Source organism: Zingiber officinale, chromosome 9B, assembly GCF_018446385.1.
Source record: "Zingiber officinale cultivar Zhangliang chromosome 9B, Zo_v1.1, whole genome shotgun sequence".
Lineage (NCBI taxonomy): Eukaryota > Viridiplantae > Streptophyta > Magnoliopsida > Zingiberales > Zingiberaceae > Zingiber > Zingiber officinale.
Window position 1 is genome coordinate 5,547,775 of NC_056003.1, and position 21,522 is coordinate 5,569,296.

The following is a 21,522-nucleotide window of genomic DNA, read 5'->3' on the forward strand; positions in this document are numbered from 1 at the left end:
AATTTCCACTTGTTGAATCGTAAAATTATATCCTCAATTAGCTATCTTTATCATTTTCAGATAAGATCATTTGGTTTAATATCTGAGGGAGGTTTAGTTACAAATAATTCAAAATATGTTGAAATTTGGGAGAGAAAAAAAAATCATCTCCAAATTGGAGACACCAAATGCATTCAGAACAAGTGAATAAAGCATGTCAGGCCATGTTTTCTATCATTATCGCCATCTTTTCTTGGAGAAACATAATATTAATGGAGCGTTATAGAAACTGCAGACATTAAAATTTCTATTTACTAATTTCATTAGTTACTCTTACAAATACATTAGCAAGAAACTTTTGTAAAAAACAACTGATTTTCTTATCCATTCTTTATAAATTTATTGAAAATTGTTTATTATTAGTTGAGTACGCTTGTATATATGTAATTACTGAAAATATTATAGAATTAGGAATCTCATTACTTTTGTCTTTTATTTAACTGTTATGGGTCTCTAATTGACACTTTTATTAGTTATGTTTTTTTTTATTGCAGTCAAGTTTCCATTGTTCTATTTTACTAATTTCTTTTTTAAAATTATTGTTGGATGTACCTAAACAAGTTACGAAAGTTAATTAATTTCTATCTATATTTAAAACAGTTGAGGTATAGGTAATTAATTACATGCCAATAATTATGTTAGGTCCTTAAAATAAGATATCTGAGAATATTAAGATGGTTTCTTTAAGCTTTATTGGCAGATTTATTATCTGAATCCTGAAATGAATGATACAGTTCTTTTAAAAAACTAATGGTAATGAATGGCGGGAACAACTGATGGTAATGATTAATGTAGTTTAAGTTACGGTTAAGACAATGATAAATAAATGGAGCACTTTATTTCTACTAGATAACATCAATGAGAGAACAATAAAGCTGTAGAATTTTAATGCTTAATTTTGATTTTAACAATACAAGAAAGAGAGAATAATTAAAGTGAAGTTCTAGATAAAAAATTATGGACGTTTTACCAAAAAGAATAGAACATCCTAATTTTAAAACTATCAAAAATAATATTATTCCCTTTCTATTCCTCTGTCAATCTCTTAAATCCCCTCTTCTCTATTTTTTTTCAATGCATATCCTCTCTCAAAAATTAAAAAGAGTTTGTTTTTATATTAGACTCACCGTTGAGCTTGATATGATCTCATATCAAGTCTACAATGGACCTGATATTTTTTCATATCAGGCCTACTCTAAACTTGATATGGTCCAATATCAAGTCCAACATGAATATGATATTTTCTATATCAAACCCACATTTGATATAATATTTTTTCATATCATATAAATTACATAAGAATCTAGACTTTATATGGAAAAATATCAAACCCGACGTGACTTAATATTTTTCATATCAAACTCACATCGGATTTAATATTTTCCCCTATCAGGTAGACTCCATAATAGTCATCCCACTGGCCTACTTATTGCTTTGAATTATTATTCATATTGGTAACTAATTTAAAATTTTAAATAATATATTACCCACTCAACGCACGCGATTATTACATCAGTTAGGGAAAGAGAGCCATGTCTTCTATATAACCCATAGTATACTATGTGAAAGTATTGACGTAATTTCACATTCTCAATAGCTAAGGGAGCAAAATGTCTGGAAAATTATACCTAAACTGCAATGCAGCAGTAGCATTCAAGCATATTTTCTCTAACCAGAATGACAATGTGAAGGCATAGTAATGTAGCAGCAAGTCCAAATTGCATGACTTTCACACTGTAAATCACACAAACTTTCTCATATAGACATATTTGTCAAATCGTCTAACTAAAGACATTACAATCTTGCACCATTTTGAAAAGAGACCATATCAGCTTATTATACGTGTAGTAATATAGAGCAGCACCTGATAACTGGCGATTGTATATTCAACATTATTACCTACTTAATTGGTTGAGACTTTTTCTGGCCTAAGAGTGAAGCTATTGTTGGTACAAATAATTTCTTCTTTTTCCTCTTCACTTCGGATACACCATTGTCTGAACCATCTTCTGATATGTACTGCTTGGAATCAGCCATAGAATTGAATCCAACACCTCTTTCGTTCTTGGTAAAGCTTTGTAATCCACTGGACTGATCGAGAGTCTTAGGCGTGATCCTTTGAGGATTTACTCCGCCCTTAGCATCATTACTAGCTCTCCTTCGCCGTTCATGCTCAGCTCTCCATTTCCTCAGTTCTTGTTCAGCGCCCAACTTTCCTTCCTTGGCCTTCTCAGCCTGCTCTGTCGCAACACTAAATGTTTCTTTCTGTAACTCCATCTCTCTTAATGCTTCATTTAGTCTCTCTAAGCTTCTTTGCTCAGACTGTTTAGCCACCTCAATCTGTGCAATTGCATTTGTTATTCTTTCATGGGCAAGCTCTTCAGCTTCATGAGCTCTCTTGCTGAGATTGAAGTACTCATCCAATGGAAGAGTCACACTGTGAGGAGAATCATCAGCACATATGCTTGCAGCTTGCTCACTCTCTTGCAGTGCTTTAATTGCCGCAAGTGCCAACCTCTCTGATGCTTTTGCTGCCTCTATTTCTTTGAAAGCTGCATGTAATCTGATCTCTATTGTGCTTGTGCTAGCTTTTGCTTGATCTGCTTCTTCTTTGGATTTCCTTAGTTCCTCTCGTACCATCTGAGCAGCAGTCTTGGCTTCATCAGCTTCTTGAGCTGCCTGTTGCAACAATTTGGGCAGCTCTATCATCTTTTCTCTGGCTGCCTTTTCCTTCAATCGAACAACTTCCAGATCTTGTTTGGTCCTATCAAGCTCATTTTCAAGAGAAGAAACTGCTATAGAAGCCATCGCTTCTCTCTGTTGCAAGTTGACAAGGGATGCCCTTTCTTTGTCTAGCTCAGATTTTAGGGATGAAGCTGCAACTCTCAGACAAGCAACCTCGTCTTTGGCTTTCACAATATTAGCTTTTACTTCCTCAATTTCTTTTTTAGTTGAAGCTAACAATCGAACAGAGTCCTGTGTTTTCTTCGTCTCTTCTAAATTATCTAGCAGTTTGTTTTCAGCGGTCACAGATTCTTGATTTAACTTTGATTCCATATACGATGATAATTCAGCTTTGAGATTGAACAATAAAGAAGATGCAGTCTCTAGTTTAGATTTCAGATCTTTTGTCAATGAAAGTTGATGGTTAAGTTGCTTCACCTCTTTCTCAGCATCCTTTAGTTCCTTCTCCCATTCAAGACAATCTTGCTCTCTTGCCAGGGATGCACCAATCCTATGTTCTTCTGCTTCGAGATGTGCAGCATGGGCCAACTCTAGTGATTCCTTTGATGCGATGAGTTCAAGTGTCAGTTCCTCAGCTGTCTTCTCAATCTCCTTTATTGTATTAGTAGCATTTTTAGCATTTTTTATTGCCACATCTCTTTCATTAACCAAGGAGCTATACTCTCCTCGTAAAGATTCCAGCTCAGTGTTTATTGTCTTCAATTCTGCAACTGCTGCTTCATGCCTTGTTTTAGCAACCTCGCGTTGTGCTTTAGCAGCAATACTAGATTCATTTGCAATTCCTTGCTCCATTTCTTTGACCCTCAGTTGAGCCAACTCCGAATCCTGCTTTGCCTGTGCTTCTTCAGTCTGGGCTTTCTCAAGGTTTAGCTTTAGCTGTTCTACAATCCTATTGGTTCTATCCAACTCTTCAAGCACCTGTACTTTACTCTCCTCTGCTGCTTCAGATTGTTTTCTGCTTTCAGGGACTTCTGCTTGGATCCTCTCAAGTTCCAACTGGACTAGCTTACGTTTCTGAATATAGCCAATTCAAATCTTAAGCCTTTTGGATAATTTCCATTTTCAATTGTTCATTTGAAATCAATAGAGAGTCAATTGGGATAGCTAATCTAACAGATGAATATTCTTCTTTGAAATTAAAAGGTCAGGGAAGATAGTGCACGAAAGCTGCAAAAGGTGTGACCAGCAATTTTGCATGCACAACAAGCTAGAATCAGTGCATCTGCCTAGGTATAAAACGGAAAGTTCTAACAGAATATGAAAAGTATATGAGTCTAGTGCATAACTTTTTTTATGAAAAAAAAAGAAAGATGAAGATCAATATAAATGAACAATGATTTTGTTAGGATCTTTTATGAGAAGATACTAATTATCCAAGGGAATGGTCATTACCTCTAAAGTATTTTTCTTGTGCGCTTTCCAATCAACAATTCCTCCAAACTTGGTGACTGCCTCCTTGACAGATTCAAAAGGTGCAGCAGTGTCGACAATGCCTCTGTTTGAGTTTACAATGACCTTTTTAACAGGTTTGGCAGAGGAAGCTAATTCAGTTTCTGCCTTCCTTTGAATTCTACCACCACTGTTAGGGACATTGAGCTTGTTGGGCAACAAAACCAAGTTCGCTTCAATCTCTCTACTGCTATTGGAGGCAGTCAAATCAGGTATTATCTGAGCATCAACTAGTTCAACAGATGCACCTTCTTGAAGTTGTTTTTGAATACTTGTGGACCCATTTTCTTCAATCTGATTTGAAGAATCCTTCAAATTCAATCCCTTCTGAATATTTCTACCATCTCTCTCATCTGCAACTGTATCTTGCCCTAATAATGAGACATCAGAAAATTGCTCAGGCTTCTCAATGACAGATTCCTGCTGCTCATTAGTTGTTGCTCCTTGATAGTGATCTATGACAACATTTTCTTCATGATGTGAGATATTTGGAGGTCCAATATTAGGGAGAGCTTCTAACGGATTGTCCATTGTGAGAGGAGATTCTCTAGAGAGATTTGCTTCATTCACTTTTGCAGGTCCTTCATTCGAGAGAGATTCTAATGGATTATCCATGGTCACAGGAAATTCTCCAGAGAAATTTGCTTCCTTGTCTTTTGCTTCTTCCATCACTTAAAAGTGGGATACCTTTAAAGTTACTTCTGTATTTCATGTCGAAAAAAACTGAGTCTTAAAACGTTCCAAGAAGCAAAAGAACATCAGTGGGTGTAGAAACTTTGACATTAGTTCAGAAATTGAACTTTCACAGATTCCAGCCTTTTCATTCTAATTTTCTAAGCAAATAAACAGCAACTAACTAATTAGATTATCGAAAATAAAAAACCATCTTGTTCAGAAAAATTCCTGCATAAGTTGTTACCAGATTAAGAATTTAACATGCCAAGCATACGGTGGAAAATTTAAAGCTAAGTTGACGTTTGTTCCAAACTCACTGTTCTGCCCCAATATTTTGAAGGACTTGGATGTATTTATAACTAGTCTACAGCTAGCACATGATGGAAATAACACAAAATATTCCTACCCACAAACATATTTTGTTAGCTATTGCTCACATCATAGGAGTCTCTTAAATCAATCACAATGGAAAACTGTCTCATGCTTAAGTAATATCTGCTCCATTATTAATTTAGGATTTTGTCATACTCTGAAAAAAGAATCGTTTTTCTGTCGCTCTGTCGCTCAGTTATTGCTATTTTGTTGATATTCAGCATAGAGGTTGAGGAAAGTACTAGGATCTGATGTCCACATGCATTGCAGCTTCATGATTTACCACCAAATATCAATACCTTTTAAATGGAAACCAAACATCAAGATGTTTCCATTATCCTTAATTTGGTATTACACGCATGCACGAAACATTTCCTCAAGCAAAGCCAACCACATCATGATTCACTCTTTTCCTAATTGCCCAATAACATATTTCAAATTGTAGCTAGCATTGTAAATATCTCATAGGATATCTTTTATAAAAAGAAATATTAGCAAAAATATATCATTACATAAGTTTATCAAAATTAGTGCTCAGTACAAATTGACTACTTTCAAGATTACAACAGGAATTACCCTAGAAATATTATAGATCTGAACTGGTTATAAAAACCAACATGGGACTTGAAGATTAAGGCACCACTTATATCATAACTTCTTTTTTTTCTCTCGAAACATCACAACTCAATAATAGAGCCAGTATGTTCATCAACTTTTAGGTCTAAGCCATACAAGTCCAATTTTCAACTACAATTATACACAGTATACAAGTTGGATAGACACCTAACTGGCTATTTTTTTAAAAAAAAATGAAGAAATCCTTCAACCAGTAACCCGCTTTTATATGTTTATATTAAGGAAACTTTACAGCTTAGGAGCTTTGACACTGCACACTATTAAACAGTCATGAAACAAGTATATTATTAAACAAACATCAAAGCTACTATTACTGATTGAATTCGTACTATTCTTGAGAAACACTTGCCCACCCAAATTATAGTTGATGAGTTTGATATAACTTGAATCTTTTAGAATAGCAAACATTCAATAATCAATATTATAATATGCAAACCATAATAGGAATTGACTACACAACAGTGAGATGTAATTTTACCATAACAGTTTCATAGTTTACAAATGTTCGATGATTCATTTCTTGCAGGAGTTACCAGTGCTTGATTTACTCTTTACCATAACATAATTTCAGGGATTGCTATTAAGTGTAAGGCTTAGATATTTGCCATTTCAAATAATTTAGATATTGCTCCTTTGCTTTTGAATAATAAATTCTGAAAGACTTCCAGTAGAGTGCTCTTGAAATGTCATGCGATGCATAGGTCAGGTACTAGTGATGAAGTGTATGCATCAGTACTAAAAATGTCCTTGAAAATATGTGTTAGGAGAGGCAGGCACTAGTGATGATGTCAAAATAACATGGTATCATCTACTTGGATGACAAAAGGTGATTCAGAAAATGCAGGAGACATTGCTACAGATTTTTTTTTTTTTTCATTCTGAAGAGAAAGGAACGGTTAAAATTCACCCAATTGGAGGCTGAATTTAAACACAAAAAGTTGGCAAGAACTTCCAAGATTATTAACAACTAAGTTGACACCTTCTAGTGATGCTACTTGGGATCGTTTATGTAATTTTAACTAGATATGAATTAATTGAGAAAGACTTACAGGAAATAAAATATTTTAAGCAGAATCTCTAATGAACCATTTGTCTGACTAAAAAAACTGATAACTGATGACTGCGAGCCATGCCCTATCTTATATTAGTGTTTTTTCTATGGATCAGCTCCAGTCGGCAGATGAGAAAACTGGCAAAGATTAAGCACGACAACACTAAGAACTCACTAGGTACTATTATCAATTCAAATTACGTTCTATACTCGTGTCTGTCAGTGTGAACAAAATCACTGCATAATACAGACACAAAGGGACAAGCGATTATGCTTTAAGCTACGTAAAATCAGCCTCCAAAATACAGTTCGAAAGAAAGACAAACAATCAACCAAAAAATGGGGGTTGCGAAAATGAAATTGAGAAAAAAGTTCGATCCTCAAACAGGTAACCTTAAATAGTTGAATATCTAAACAAGAGGGCACATAGTAGAAACTAATCGCACACTTAGGTTCATCAATTTCCTAAAATTTCTTGAGCAAAAAACACAACTCAAGCTTAAGTTTCAACACCTCAAAATTACAGCTTTCTTCAAGGACTCAGTAGCAAAACCCCAATTTTCTTATCAAGAATCAGAAAGGACTGCTGAAAACAAGAAAGTAAGACTCACACAGTTCACTTTTGGCAACAAACTGTTGCATGAACGGCTTTTTCCGACGCCGAAAGGACAAAAGGCAAGAAATTGGCGAAAGCGAGAAAAGGGAAGGGATCGAAGGAGACGAGCCTGCGAGGCGTTCGAGCTGATGAGTAAGAGGAGAGGATCCCTTCACAATTCCCAATCCATATCTCCGGATAACACGCTCTCTTCCAAGCTCTTGCTTCCCCTTCTGCTTCTCGCCATCGTTGTCCAATTTTTCTTCTCCTTTTCTTCTAAATTATTTCTTGTGTACGTTAATAACGCATCGGGTCGTCCTCGCTTTATTATTTAATTTTGTTTTTTGTAAACTTTTATCACGTCAAATTCCTAACTCAAAAGCATTACCTTTCTTTTGATTTGTTCATTTCTGGAACCTCACAATGCTATCCGATAAACAAAAAGGTGGAATCGTGGTTAAATATAAATGGGTGGAAAGAACATGGCAGCTTTGATCTTTTGTGCGCGAGTGGTTGACGACACGCCGCCACCTCGCCACCCACTTCCGCACCCGCGGACACCAGGCCTTTCGTTCTGAAGCAAGCGCTGAGCTTCAGTTGCTTATTTAAACTTATTATTTATTAAAAATTTTACGCTTTTTATCCAGCTTAATAAAAAACATTAATTTAATTAATAAAATATTATAGCAAAAGGTGAATACATTCGCCCCATAGCCCCGTCAATCCGTCTCAGGATCAACACGGAGGAGGTAAATCACAGACGACTACTAACCTTTGGAATAGTGATTATCACATAAGGGAGATATTTACCTCGACTTTGTCGAGATTCGAACCCCAGACCTCAGTGTGGCAACACCTCATACGCTAGCCACTAAATCCATCCAAGGGGATAATTAATAAAACATAAACTCATAGAATGTGACTAAGTTCGTGAGGGGAAAAAAATTTGTCCGTGATTTATCTTTTTCGTATTGGACCTAGAATGGATTGGTAGAGGTATTTGAGATGAGTGTATTCGTCTTTTACCATAATAAGAGGAAAAAAAAACTTAAATTTATGAGTATTTAAGTTTATTTATTTAATTTATAATTTCTAAATAGACCCAAAAGAGCATTTATGGATTTCACTGACATCCTTACGATGAAATCCATATTTATTAAAATCACAAAATGATCTCTTTTTTATTTTTTTTAAATGGATATCCTTTTCTCAAAATATTCATCAAAAATATTTTAAAATTTTCTAAATTTACACAATTATTATTTGACTAAATTGTACATTTTATTACGTAAAATACCAAGTCAAATAAATCGGGGGAAAAAAATCAAAAGTGAAACAAATATTTTATGAGTGTGAGGAATAATTATGATGAGAAAAATAGGGATAATAATTAGTTTTTGCAGGGGAGGGCAGTGTGGACTAGACGTGCTTCATGCAGCGGAATAATGGATCGGACCGGGAAGTGAACCGGTTGCAAAAAAGTAATGTAACAAATCGTTTAGTCAACCATAAAGTTTAGTTGCAATTTTCAACCGTAAACTGATCTTGTTTTTTTCTGAGTTTCAAAGTAATTCTTAATTTAGCACTAATTATTATTTTTAATAAAGATTCAATGTTTAAATTCTACCGCTTCTAATGCAAAAAGCAAGAGCTCATTCTTCCTTTCATTTGTCCATTGTCCTCTTTATATGTGTACTGCAATTATATTTAATGGGACGTGCAACTAAACGATATTAAATTATCTGTCATAAGTATTTTTTAATTTATTCGGATGATTGATGAAAAAATTTTATAGGATCGAACCGGTCATTTCTAGAGCTAGTCAATGAGACTAACTACGTTTATCATTTTTTTTATAATTACATTTATCTTCCTCCATATCCGTAGGATCGATATTAAAGGTTGTTAAGGTAGTACATCTATCTTTCTTTATATATGTACCACAATTAACAATATTTTGTTTAGTATATTTCTTAGTACCTACCCCTACAGAAATACTCAGTTGATTAAAGGATGACAAATTTATTACAATAAAATAAGAGATCAATTTCTAACAGACACATATCTTCCAACAATATTTCTTTATACTTTCATGACTTATCCTTCTTTATTGCCTATTCCTGGTCACCTTCCATATATCGTCCAAAAGTGTCTACCTTCTCTTAGGCCAACCATTTCCTCCCACAATGTAGTAGGATTCTCAACGACCAAGATGTACATTGCCAATCCGACGACTTTGCTTTCAATTTCAATGAACATCAATAGTCATGGCAACATGAAAAACTCCAATAGGTGTGGTCTATTAGTTCTTCAGCTTTATTGACCTATCTATCTTGATTTATTTGACTACTTCAACTGTTCAACTAATCTACCACTTATTTTAATTAATATGTTCTACTTAATCCACTTTATCCTTTTAATTATTGGTTAACTAAGATGTATTTGGTGGAGATTCAAATATAAAATCAAAAAGTTTTATTTGGAACAAAAATACTATTTATAAAGGATAATAAGAGAATATCAATTTCATATTAGCTTTTTTTTTTTATCTTTAAATCCTGATAATGATATACTAACAGACAAAATCCATAACCTAGAGGACGCGTGGTCATAGATGTAAGCTTCATGATTCTCTATAAAGCCAGCCTCCATAATTTTTTTGTTTCCATATATTTTGTGTGGTCCTTATAATATATAGCAGAAAATGTAAAAATAAAAAATAAAATTAATGAAGTCTGTTACATTGCGTAAATTAGTTAATGTACACTAGCTGTTAAGGAAGTTCAAGGGGAGTTAAGTGACCTGAAGCAATTGCGGATTACAGTTTCAGTTGATATAAACTTGAATTATTTCAAGTAATTAAAAAATTGATGTCTTCAAGTGATCAAGTGTTGCTCTAGTTTAGTTGGACAAAAAAATTAGCTAGTGTGATTATAGGAGTAAATGCACGAATGGTAACTCCAATACGTGTAAGTTTTTATTTTCTCATAAGACTAATAAAATAAGTATAAAATTGGCTAAAAAATTAGGACCGTCGCCTCAAATTTTGTAAAAGGAGAGTTGGGGTTTAGGAATTGAAACATGGACATCTTACTCTGTGATGAAACAGAAGCTTCCAAATTGGAAGATTAAGAACTGTCAGTATTGCTTTGATTCAACACCTCCTAAAGTTGCATGAAAATATCTGAAAACCAGGAAGTAAGATTTATATATACTGAGATTATGTAAACCACAAGCTTCAGTTAACTTTCTGAAAATTCAACTGATCACTTCCTTGTCATCACGTAGCGCTTCTTTACTGTCCGAAAGCAATGTGCTTGCAATAACTTCTGATGTTCGTCTGCTAGATTCTGAAGTTGTCACATGCGGAGGAGTATGATTTCCATCAGAAGTTGGCATGAGAGATGGATTCCTAGATGGAGTTAGCTGAAAAAGTGACAAAATTGAAGATATCAGCTGAAATCGGAAAACTTGAGAACATGTTTATTTCAATTTGGATGCATGATGAGAAATAGGGTGTCCACCACGTACTTGCTCATTGATTGAATCATGAACCACAGCAGCCCCCAGCTTGCGTTTCCTACCTATGATACTTGACCTTTTCCAAGATACAGGCACATCATCCAAAAAATTTTGATCCGACACTTCTGCAAGATGGAGGTTCAACTCAGTCTTTCAAGTTAGAGACCTCAAGTAGATATGCATTTCATAGTCAGGTAAAGACAAATTCTGGACTGATTAAAGTAGAATGTAAACTGGATAAGTTTTATTGAAGAAAATGTAAAATGACAGAGTCGTAAAAGCAACACAAGGTTGGGTAGAAAGACGAGCAACTGTTAAATGACAATGTAAAACAAAACATTTCTCTATTTGACTTCCACAAGAAATGGGAGGAGTCAACGGTTGTGAGTGCGCACAGTCAAATGGTAGAGGAGTCTTGTGTGCTATCAATAGGTTGGTCCAGCGTTCACTTGTGCCATATAAAGTTAATATCCCCAGGAAGAAAGGTCTTGTCAGATTGATGGAGTCCTTCAATGGTTCCTCAGGAAGTTCAATCATTTATATTCCAGTTGTTTATATGAAGAACGTGCTTAGCAAGTACTAGCTATGGGTTGTTCACATGTTTTCCGAAAAGCTGGATATTGTTATTGTTTGAAGAAAGGTCATCTACTCATCTGCAATCCCAAAATGTTCTGTTGCCCTTCCTCAACGGTGATGCAAGCTTGATTTTACACATTGCAGAGAGTGAGGAAGGATTCTATCTTCAATGACAACTGCAGTAGTCCACTCAAACCCCACACAACTGCCTCCTGTAAATGTAGGGTGTGGAGCAGGTGTACAAGTGTTTTCAGTTAGTTTTTAAGGCAACCTTGGGAATGGCAGGAAACAATAAGTTGAGGGGAAATTTAGATGGATTGGTATATAAAGGATGTAGTTTGGTTGAATGATATGGCTATGAATTGGTTTGAATAATTACACTTTTTTTTTTCTAGCTTTTGTTTCATGGAGCAATTGTTTCCTTTTTTTCATGTACTAATATGCTCTAATACATTGATTGTGGTGTGCTTCCTGTCTGTCTGTTTTTGTTCATTTCTTAAAAAAAACGGTTGGTAAAACATAAATACTCTACTAAACAATTTATATAGAATGTACAAGTATCAATAATAATCCTGTATCATTATTGATAATTTAAGTTTGACTTTGAACCATACCAATATACATACCCTCTGAAAATTTTTATGGATGGATGTGTTGATTAAATCATTCTAAGCCATAAACACCAGGATAGTTAGCTCAAAACAAGTATAAAACTAGTTGTCAACTGAAGCAAAATAACAAAAATGGAGAGAGAGAAAGCTGATAAATCTCTGTAATAGAACAACTTCAAAAGACATAAACTTCAAGGACCAAACTAAAAGGCAATAACTCAGAAAGAAATAAACTTCAAGACCAAGCTAAGAAAAGGCAAGGAGAGTTAGGTCACCATGAAATTAGTTTTAAAGTACCTTCACTGTCACCATCAAGATTTTGAGAATAATTTTGCTTTATGCTTGTTCCTTCTCCATAATGCCCCTCACTTGCTACATGGAGTGAAGGCCGAGTGAACTCAGAATCATCAATCCTATCAGATGATTTGAGATTCTTCTCTGACGTAATCCAAGGTGATCTAAAATGTTTAATCCAAGGATTTGCAGATAAAGGAAAAGAATCAACTTCAATCTGTGCATTCTTCTTGTCTCTATCATAGACGAGGTTCTCCCAACAACCCTTACGCAATACCTTGAACTGCAGAGTCAAAAGGTAACGCTTTATCAAAAGGATGAAAGACATAAAAAAGTAAAACCGGAAAAAGGAAATGGGGTCGAATGCAAATGAAATCTTTTACAACCTGATCAGGTTTCAGATCAGTTTCATATGGTCTGCAAGAACCTTTATGCACATTAGTTCTTGATATCCAACCAAGAAATGCCTTTGAGTTGTATTCCCCATTGTGTAGCTCATTAACAAAAGAGGATTCAATGGAATTAAGAAATAGTGTATGTTTTTCATCCGTCCATCCTTTCGATAGCGAATCCACTAATCGAGAGTCCTGAAAGGTAAGAGAGATGCCACTATGATATACTAAGCAGTAAAAAATGGATGTTATTGTGGCCAATGGAATATCTAGAGCTAAAAAGTAACTACGAGAGGAATGCACAAACAGAATTGTAGTAAAGAAATGAGTGCAACCAGGGCTCATGCTGTAACAATGATAATAAGTCATCTTAGCTTGAGACCTAGGTGAAGAAAATTTCATGAAGTCAAAGCTGTCTTTACACCAAAAAGGGAAAGTTGCCATATTTTGGTGAAATGACAGTGCACCTACCTATAGGTCACAACCAACAAAGTACCAGTGAAAACAGTTGGGCTTGCGCTGATAACCCTGTTCAACAGCCAATCACTATTCATCAGTGTCCAGCTAAGGGAAGAGCAGTCATCATCCAAAAGTTTTACTAATAAATATTTTACTTGAGAAATGAAATCAGCAGATACCCAGAAAAATGCAACAAATGCCTTTCCCCACTTGATTTTCCCTTCCTTCTTCCACTAGACAATTTAGGCATTGAATGCCCTGCTAGAGTCCTGCACTTCCACTCTGATGATCACCCTAAGCTATCTTCCTTGTGTTATATGGCATCCATCTGCTTAGTTCTACCTTTCTTGTTGAAAATCTTGACAAATAATTAATCAAGAATTTGGAGTGAACCTGAATAGCTCACGCAGAACAGATCTTCATAATATACTAAAGATGAAATTAAGGTCACAAACGGAATAGGCGAACAAACAAGTATGATCAGACAGAGTTCTTAGCTCTTCTATCTTCTCATGGTGCACATCAGACACAAAGGCCTTCCCATACCTCTCTTTGGGAGATGAATATGAGATTTCCTACCTACAGGAGCTAAACATTTCCCCCCTTTTTTTTTTTGCCTCATGTTTGTCTAAATGGATCACCTTACAGACCATTGACGGAACATCATCTGAACTTCCTGCATAATTTGAGAATTACCTTAGTTTGAGCGATGCCATATGTCAATAAAAGAACCAGCAATCAGTAAACTTGAACTGATTGTAAGATGCCATCAATCTCCATGGAACAAACTAGCGATTCAGAAAACACAGATGGCCCTTCTCGTGATATTAAAATTTTCCGCATTAGGAGTACAGGATTCCTGAACTAAGGCAATTTCCTTCTTCGCCTATCATACTATTAAGTTTTCTCGAAAAGAAGATAAGTCGTACCAGTATTGTGCAAAGAAAAAAAAATATCCTGAAACATTGACACAATCTTAAAAATAAAAAGCGTTATCGACACCAAATCCTCTCCAATTAAGCATATGCGAAAAGGAAACAAAAGGAAATCTAAAATTAACTTTTACCTTCGATCAAACAATTACCAAGCAAACGACACCTATCCAGTGGATAATAAACGTAAACCACGCTACTGCTGTGAGGGTAAATGATCACTTACCATGCTAGGGCTTCCCGTCTTCGAAAACTCTTCCGCATTCGGCCGATTCGAAGAACTGTCACCCATGCGGTTAGCGATGATACCTCCCTTTAATCAAACGCGAAGAAGATTGGAATAAAACAGCGCCCTAAAAATCTGCCGGTTGGATCGCCTCTTCCGCAACCGAAGAGAAGAGACGAGATCGAGACTGGACGGCAGCTGGAGGCGAGATATTTATGCCGGGGCGAAGCGTGGGGCCCGGCTGTTTGTCCTGGGTGGCACCGCTTTCAAACGTGGAAATTCACACGTGGCGAGGTTACGGGCCGGTCGTCTGAGATATTTTTTGAGACCGCCAAAATATCTGCCTCGCCGAGAAGTGACCAACTCGAGATCCCTCAGCTTGCTTCCAATCGAAGCGCAGGTAAAAATTGTAGTACTAAAGTTGGTATTACGAAGCACAAAAGAAAATTGTGAGAGTTTTTCTTTTTGGTAATACAATAAAATAATAAGGAAAACCAAAAAAATAAAAAACAACAGAGCCTTAATGATTCTTATTATGCATAATTTAATTATGTGGTCGGTCCAACAGAAAGCCCATCTCAGTTAAGCCCATCAGAAGCCTTTGTCACGCAGCAAACCTGAGTTCTCCTAAACAAGATATACGGTGTTTCTCGAACCATTGTCGTCGTAATTCCATGGTCCCTCTTCTGTCCCGATCGTAATTTCTAGGGTTTGATTTCGGGGCTACCCGGAACTTCTGCGATATACCGGAAAGAAAGAGGAGGGGAAGCATGTGGCACGAGGCGCGGAGGTCGGAAAGGAAGGTTCATGACCTCATGGACGCGGCACGAAAGCGAGCGCAGCGTCGCGCCGTCTACCTCGCCAAGCGTCGGGGCGATCCACAGCAGTTGCTTCAGGTAGCCGGGACCAGGTGCCGCGTCCACCGCGATGACGGCTTGTACCAGGCTGCGCATGACCAGCAGGGACTGTATGTTCTCTTTTTCTGTGATTCATATTCCTGATTTGGTTTGATTTTTTGATGCTTTCACGTGTAATGTTGTTGTTTTTTTTCAATGTAATCTAGATGTATGCAATTTCTTCTCTCTTCCGCATCAAAAGGTTTCATCTGGGCCGATATTATCTTGAACGCGCCTTTCTGATCGTTTTATGCTTTGCCATTAGTATCGTCTTAGTTGAAACTAAAAGCAAGTGCAATAACTTATTTTTTCCCGCTCTTATAGGATTACTAATTTCGCGATATTGTGAACCTGTTGAGTTTAACCTCTTCCAATTGAAGAATCTTTGATGAATGTTTCTAGTGTTGCATTCTTGATGTCGTCCTCTCTTTCTAAATCACGACCATATGGTAGAAGCTCTATTTACATTCTATTGCAATTGACAACTCATTTCAGAGATCCTGTTTTAGTTTGACATGCTAAATTAAATGTCAAGTCTTTACTCTTCATAGGATGATATTAAAGTCTGTGCTGTCACTTTGTTCTCATAATGCTGTTTCAACACTTGTATGCAATTAGCAGTATGCTTGGCAGTGAGCCATCAACATTTCTATCGTCTTTGCAGCTCAAAAGGAAAATGTTATCTCTCTATTCTTACAGTTTCCTAGCTAGCTTTTAGATTGCTCGATGTGTATATGTCACAGATATATACACAAGTGGTTCTAGCTTCCATGCTCTTGATGGAAGAGAGTAGACCTGTTATGACTGATATGAGAGGCAGAATAGCTATTTTACTTCTTCAGGTCCACTGTGAAAAGCGCTGTTTGTTAAGTTATTGCGGGGAGAAAACATTGTACTGCTCCAATATCATCATTGCTGTCCATAATAGGACAAATTTTTATCATAGCTGCTGCTTTAGTCACGATCTTGATAAATTTGTATCCATATTAGTTTCTTTGAACATTTCAGTTCTTTTGCTTAATATTTCTGATTATTTCCATTATTGTTCTTATTGTAGGATACCCTGGAACGGGAAACAAGATATATTGATTGATAGGTGAATACTTTGTTGAATTTACATCAAATAAATTGCCAGTCATGATAGATTTTTTATTTTCTTTTTCTGAGCAGATTTGATGGTCGAGCACTGCTTGATTTTATCCGAGATCATAGTTCCCGTAATAGTCGTGTTCAACATAAAACTGAGGAGGAAGAAGAAGTAGAAGAGTTTGTTAATTTCGAGCGTTACCGGGATTTAATTAAACTTCGGCACAGAGGATGTCTGTAGTTTTTGGTTTTCTCTTTCATATCAGCATTTTAAGATTTTGTTGTCTATTACATTTAAATTTAAAATTTCTGATGTCTATATTAATTTTGGCTTTTATCATATTAAAATCTTAGTTTTTCCACCATATGGTCATATATAATAAAGCATTTCTTTGCAGTTTCTGATGAAGATGGTTTGCAGCATGTTCAGCAAGAGTTGGAGGCGAAGCATACACTTCCATTTCCGTTTGAGAGGTACAAGTATTGCTTTTTGGGGCTTGCTTTCTGAGATGTTGATCTACTTAAGCGTACTTAACACAGCATGCATGTTACTTTGGCCTGACATTGGAGGCTTAGCTTTGTAAAGAACACCTAGGAAATAATATAGAAAAGAAGTAACCTATGTAATTTGAATTATCTCTCTGAGTTGTTGTCTTGTTTCTACATAGTTATGAGATAATACTTTGTCATGTTAGGGATTTAAGCCACTGAATTTTACTTATTGTCGCCAGAAAAGAATATAATCAGTGTTTGAGAAATCTGTTTTTTTTATTATCTATGTGTGATAATATTTCATGAAAGTTTAGCCATTTAGATCACTGAGAAAGATCTGTCTCATTGCATAAGAACTTGTAATCACATATACCTATGGTCAATCAAGTTCTTCATGTGTTTTTCTTCTTATTTTGCGTTGCATTAGTTTTTTTCTCAAAGCACTCAATCAGCAACATGCAGCAGGAAGGGAACATCTTCCACTTTGTTTACTGTGGAAGCCTTTGTGAATGCTTTGTTATCAATAGTAGGCTATATTCAGCAAATACTAGAATGGGAAACTACTATTATGTTTATGAGCTTGTGAATTGCAACGCTCCTTGATGTCATTGTTGCAGCACTTGTTTTATGTTGATAATTCCTGTAAAGCATCTTGTATTTTGCAAAATCCATGACTTTGTTGTAAACCAAGTCATGTTTGTTTAACTGTCTTAATTATTTGTGTTTTCATAGAGGGATTCTTTTTCTATTTACCACTCTGTTTTTTTAATGTTTTAACTTGATAATTATGTGGACTTAGTTTAAATTGTAATTGTAACAGACCCCAGGTTGCACAGCCCTCTGTAAGCAAAGGGTTGTACTCACAGGTGGGATTCTCCTACAAGGGGGATGCTCATGATGAATCCCAAAATGTGGACAGTGAAAATGAGGATGAAGATGATGAAGATGAGGAGGAGGAGAAAGACTTCAGCAGTGATGATAGTAATGATGAAAGGATGGAAACTATAGCTAAAGAATTTGGTATCAAGAGATATAACTGGCTTGTTTATATGGACAAAAAAGCCAAGGAGGAAGAGAAAAGACAGAAGGAAATAATTAAAGGAGATCCTGCTATAGTAAGTAAATGATTATTGTCCACTTTACGATGATATGATCTGTTTGACTCATTCTCTTGATTTTCCCAGAGAAAATTGAGTCGCAAGGAAAGGAGGAAGGCTTCTCAAATGGAAAGAGAAAAAGAACGGGAAACAGCACGAATGATAGGATGGGCTCCCCATCATGATCCCTACAGGTAGAAATCACAGTAATTACTCACAGAATTTTTATGGAACTAACTGATACAATTAACATCATTACCAGGGTTCTAATTATGTTTGTTTATGAATCCCTTGAAAACTCAGGGAATCACGCAGAAGTCCCACATATGATGCTTATCCCAGGAGCAAGAGGTATGTCTATCTTTTTTCCTATAAAAATGCTTCTGTTAGTGGTCGTTTTTTTTTCTTTGATTGACTTCTGCATTATTTCAACAGATCACGATCCAGATCCAGGTCCAGGTCATATTCCCCTTCACAGTCCAGACGTCATGATCGCAGTTCTCATGGTGATAATGGGCATCGAAGCAAGTCAAAACCTCCTAAGATTGAATATATCACAGAGTTTGGTGGTTTACATGACTTGGATGATCAAAAATTTGGAGTTTCCCCACCATCATCTCCATTGCAAGCTGATCCAATGAACCGGTCGGGGCACTCGACCTTTAATACTTGCAAAGATAGATTGGGAACTTTTCTCTGCTGCAGCTTATTCTGATGGTCGTTCTGGTTTCCTAAAGCCAATTATAATGGGGTTCAGGGGTTTGTGGAATATTTATTTCATTGCATGAATTTCCTAGTGGGTGGGTGGTAGTTGGAGTCATTAGTAGTTGGTAAATTTGGTTTCTTTTTAGATTGGTGATCTTGGATCAAGTTACCTGAATTTATTGTCATATATATATACCTGAGCATTTGGAAAACTGACTTGAAAGAGAACTTGAAGAACCCCAGTCATGAAGGGATCTCAGATTGCTGATAGTATTGTGCATCACTAACTATTGTGCATGCTTGCAGGCCATCTGGTGGTCGAATCCTTGAGGCACTTCATGTTGATCCTGCATCTTCTTTGTCTCTTGAGCAAGAAAAGAGTGCTAAAATGTTGCGACCATCAATGACGATAAGGTAGGACATTTCCTAACTTCATGTTGTAGTGGTTATGTGAAGGATAGGATCAGTTACTATTGTCTGGCAATGTCAGGCATGCTCAAATAAGCAGTGTGTCTCTTAAATGAAAAGTAGTTGGCACCGAATGCAATTTGGGCCATCAGTGCTCAAAGTTGTGCTTATGTCTTTGAACTTTGTACTGTATGTGGATAAATATTTGAATAGATGCTAACGTGTCTTGGTTTCTTGTTTTTGTTCTAGCTCCAAGTCGTCATCAGCAATTGCAAAACTCAGCAAAACTCCTATTGAGGGATCATCAAAAACTCAACAGGGCGAGAAAAAGGAAACTCCTCAAGAACGACTCAAAAGGATAATGAGTAAACAACTCAATAAACAAAGTAAGGTTTCTGACTCATATGTGCCAGAGGTACCTGGGGTTCTCCAAACATGTTACTTTCATTCTGTGGTTGTCTCCAAGACATATCACTTTCATCATTTCATGGTTAATGGCTTAATGCTACCATATACCAAGGTTCTATCCATATTATATGAGAACTTTATAATGTAGCCGTTAATGGATTTGTACTGTAGTTCGAAAAGACAATGCTGCTGAGATGGCTAAAAGGCGGGAGCTTGAAAAGCAACGACAGGAAAAGCTGGCTGAAGCAAGCAGGATAAGCCGTTATAGTCGTCATAGTCGTAGTAGAAGTAGAAGTTGCAGCTCTTCTCCACCAAGGTACTTAAGGCAGTTTGTATAACTAGCTTTTGAGTATGAAATTTTATGAGGATTCCTATTCCAATTTTGTGATTATGATGTATTTGTTACCCTGCTTACTTTTGAACTGGTTCTGGACCATGATTGTTTACTCGCAGTTGGACTTCGAACCATGATACAAAAACACGTTTGAATATTCTGCTATGACAATCTACATTTGAGTTTTACATGAAGTTTCTAGGCAATGTCTGATTTCCCCCTGTTGTCAAATTCTTCAAAATTTTGTCAATCCATAACCAGTTTCAATCTTAGATTTGATATTATTTGGTGAATATGATGATTTCATCTCTATTTGCCTTTCCAGTGATGTTTTTGTGACTTCAATTCCCTGCCAGAGTTGAGCAACTACAGATGCCGTCCATAACTTTACCTTGTTTCTTGTCAAAGTTGCCTACCCATACTCTGCTGTCTCAAAATGCCAACCTTTAATATGGGTTCTTCTAACATTTGCATCTCCTTTCATGAGTGCTTTTCTCTTGTCTATACATAGCTGTGGAAACTGCTCCGTGGCCATCGGCCACTTTTTTGCGTCTCTGCCCCACCTTCTCATCTATTGCAAACTTCCAATTGAATCATCATTCTGATGAAGATGATGATGACTCAATTGAGTGCTGTAGCATGCAGAGTTAATATTTATTTGATGCTTAGTTTACTGCTTGTCATTGACAGATGTGGTTAAAATTTATGCTCATAGGTTCTCTCCTTAATTCTCCTTTAATTAACTGCACCTTGTGCAGGCGGCGTCGCTATAGTAGAAGCCACAGTAGAAGCAGGAGCCCAAGAAGATACTACTCTCGATCAGGATCGCATTCTCGTTCTCCTTCCCCAAGGTAATTGTCATATTTTCGAAATTTTTGTTATGCCACTTTATTATAGGAAAGTGGTGTTTAGCAGATTTGGTTGTTGCAGGTCGAGGAGCCGGACCAGGTACTGAAGCATTTTCCTGTTTAACTGTTAAAGTTGGGTGGTCTCGGCTGAAATGGCAACATATATACATGAACTTCCATTTTACGAGCTCATCTGTTGTCACCCAATGTAGCTCACAATGTGGCGGATGGATCCTTTCAAATTTGTTGTACATGGATAATTTATTAATGTTTACTCATGTCAGTTTTTCAGCGTCGTTTTAGTAGCAACTTTGCCTTGGTATCTTTGTAATTTCAGAAAGGGTTAATATATTTTATCGTGATCTTTGTTGATATTTGTCATGTGACAATGTTTACTAAGGTTTTACTATCAAATGTATTTCGGTTAGTATTTCAATTATTATCCAGTCTTTAAGTTGATGACCATCTACATCGATTTCGACGAAAAATGACACGATTCAAGATGGGGCCTGAACGCCCCAATTTTCTTCTTTAATCTACCCAGTGCACTGAGCCTTGCAGCCTACGTAACGAAGGTGCAAGAATAGGGATGATAATATATATATATATATATATATATATATATATATATATATATATATATAGTAGTGATATCCTGCGGGACTTAAGATGCG

General features: G+C 36.2%; 3 protein-coding genes across 4 annotated transcripts; 1 reads left to right on the forward strand and 2 right to left on the reverse strand.

The window, feature by feature from the left end:
- Nucleotides 1-1,766: 1,766 nt before the first annotated feature.
- Nucleotides 1,767-7,861, reverse strand: LOC122024647 (protein WEAK CHLOROPLAST MOVEMENT UNDER BLUE LIGHT 1-like). 2 transcript variants are annotated; one of them, XM_042583306.1, is made up of 3 exons: nt 7,693-7,861; nt 4,177-4,934; nt 1,767-3,798 (listed from the first exon to the last, which is right to left on the reverse strand). In XM_042583306.1, the coding sequence occupies exons 2-3, from the start codon at nt 4,900-4,902 to the stop codon at nt 1,939-1,941; spliced, it is 2,586 nt and encodes an 861-aa protein (XP_042439240.1). In that variant the 5' UTR covers nt 4,903-4,934; nt 7,693-7,861; the 3' UTR covers nt 1,767-1,938. The 2 variants fall into 2 exon arrangements, with proteins under 2 accessions (XP_042439240.1, XP_042439239.1); XM_042583305.1 differs by having other exon boundaries at nt 7,579-7,861.
- A 2,802-nt stretch (nt 7,862-10,663) lies between these two features.
- Nucleotides 10,664-14,768, reverse strand: LOC122025324 (cold-regulated protein 27-like). Its single transcript, XM_042584109.1, has 5 exons — nt 14,575-14,768; nt 12,952-13,152; nt 12,569-12,848; nt 11,094-11,209; nt 10,664-10,988 (listed from the first exon to the last, which is right to left on the reverse strand). The coding sequence occupies exons 1-5, from the start codon at nt 14,638-14,640 to the stop codon at nt 10,821-10,823; spliced, it is 831 nt and encodes a 276-aa protein (XP_042440043.1). The 5' UTR covers nt 14,641-14,768; the 3' UTR covers nt 10,664-10,820.
- A 431-nt stretch (nt 14,769-15,199) lies between these two features.
- On the forward strand, nt 15,200-21,222 carry LOC122024098 (CLK4-associating serine/arginine rich protein-like). The gene is made up of 13 exons (XM_042582644.1): nt 15,200-15,541; nt 16,528-16,566; nt 16,641-16,789; nt 16,955-17,030; nt 17,869-18,163; nt 18,233-18,339; nt 18,449-18,496; nt 18,581-18,790; nt 19,157-19,264; nt 19,508-19,644; nt 19,838-19,982; nt 20,759-20,851; nt 20,931-21,222. The coding sequence occupies exons 1-13, from the start codon at nt 15,345-15,347 to the stop codon at nt 20,953-20,955; spliced, it is 1,629 nt and encodes a 542-aa protein (XP_042438578.1). The 5' UTR covers nt 15,200-15,344; the 3' UTR covers nt 20,956-21,222.
- Nucleotides 21,223-21,522: the final 300 nt, after the last annotated feature.

Bases quoted from the DNA above. Each gene is read 5' to 3' on its own strand.
- LOC122024647 (XM_042583306.1), bottom strand. From the start codon at position 4,902: ATGGAAGAAGCAAAAGACAAGGAAGCAAATTTCTCTGGAGAATTTCCT. The intron at 3,799-4,176 runs GTAATGACCATT...GGCTATATTCAG, and splicing joins ACAAGAAAAATACTTTAGAG to AAACGTAAGCTAGTCCAGTT.
- LOC122025324 (XM_042584109.1), bottom strand. From the start codon at position 14,640: ATGGGTGACAGTTCTTCGAATCGGCCGAATGCGGAAGAGTTTTCGAAG. The intron at 13,153-14,574 runs GTAAGTGATCAT...CTTACCTTTCAG, and splicing joins AGACGGGAAGCCCTAGCATG to GACTCTCGATTAGTGGATTC. The intron at 11,210-12,568 runs GTACTTTAAAAC...TCCATCTTGCAG, and splicing joins TCTTGATGGTGACAGTGAAG to AAGTGTCGGATCAAAATTTT.
- LOC122024098 (XM_042582644.1), top strand. From the start codon at position 15,345: ATGTGGCACGAGGCGCGGAGGTCGGAAAGGAAGGTTCATGACCTCATG. The intron at 17,031-17,868 runs GTACAAGTATTG...TAATTGTAACAG, and splicing joins CTTCCATTTCCGTTTGAGAG to ACCCCAGGTTGCACAGCCCT. The intron at 19,265-19,507 runs GTAGGACATTTC...TTTTTGTTCTAG, and splicing joins CGACCATCAATGACGATAAG to CTCCAAGTCGTCATCAGCAA.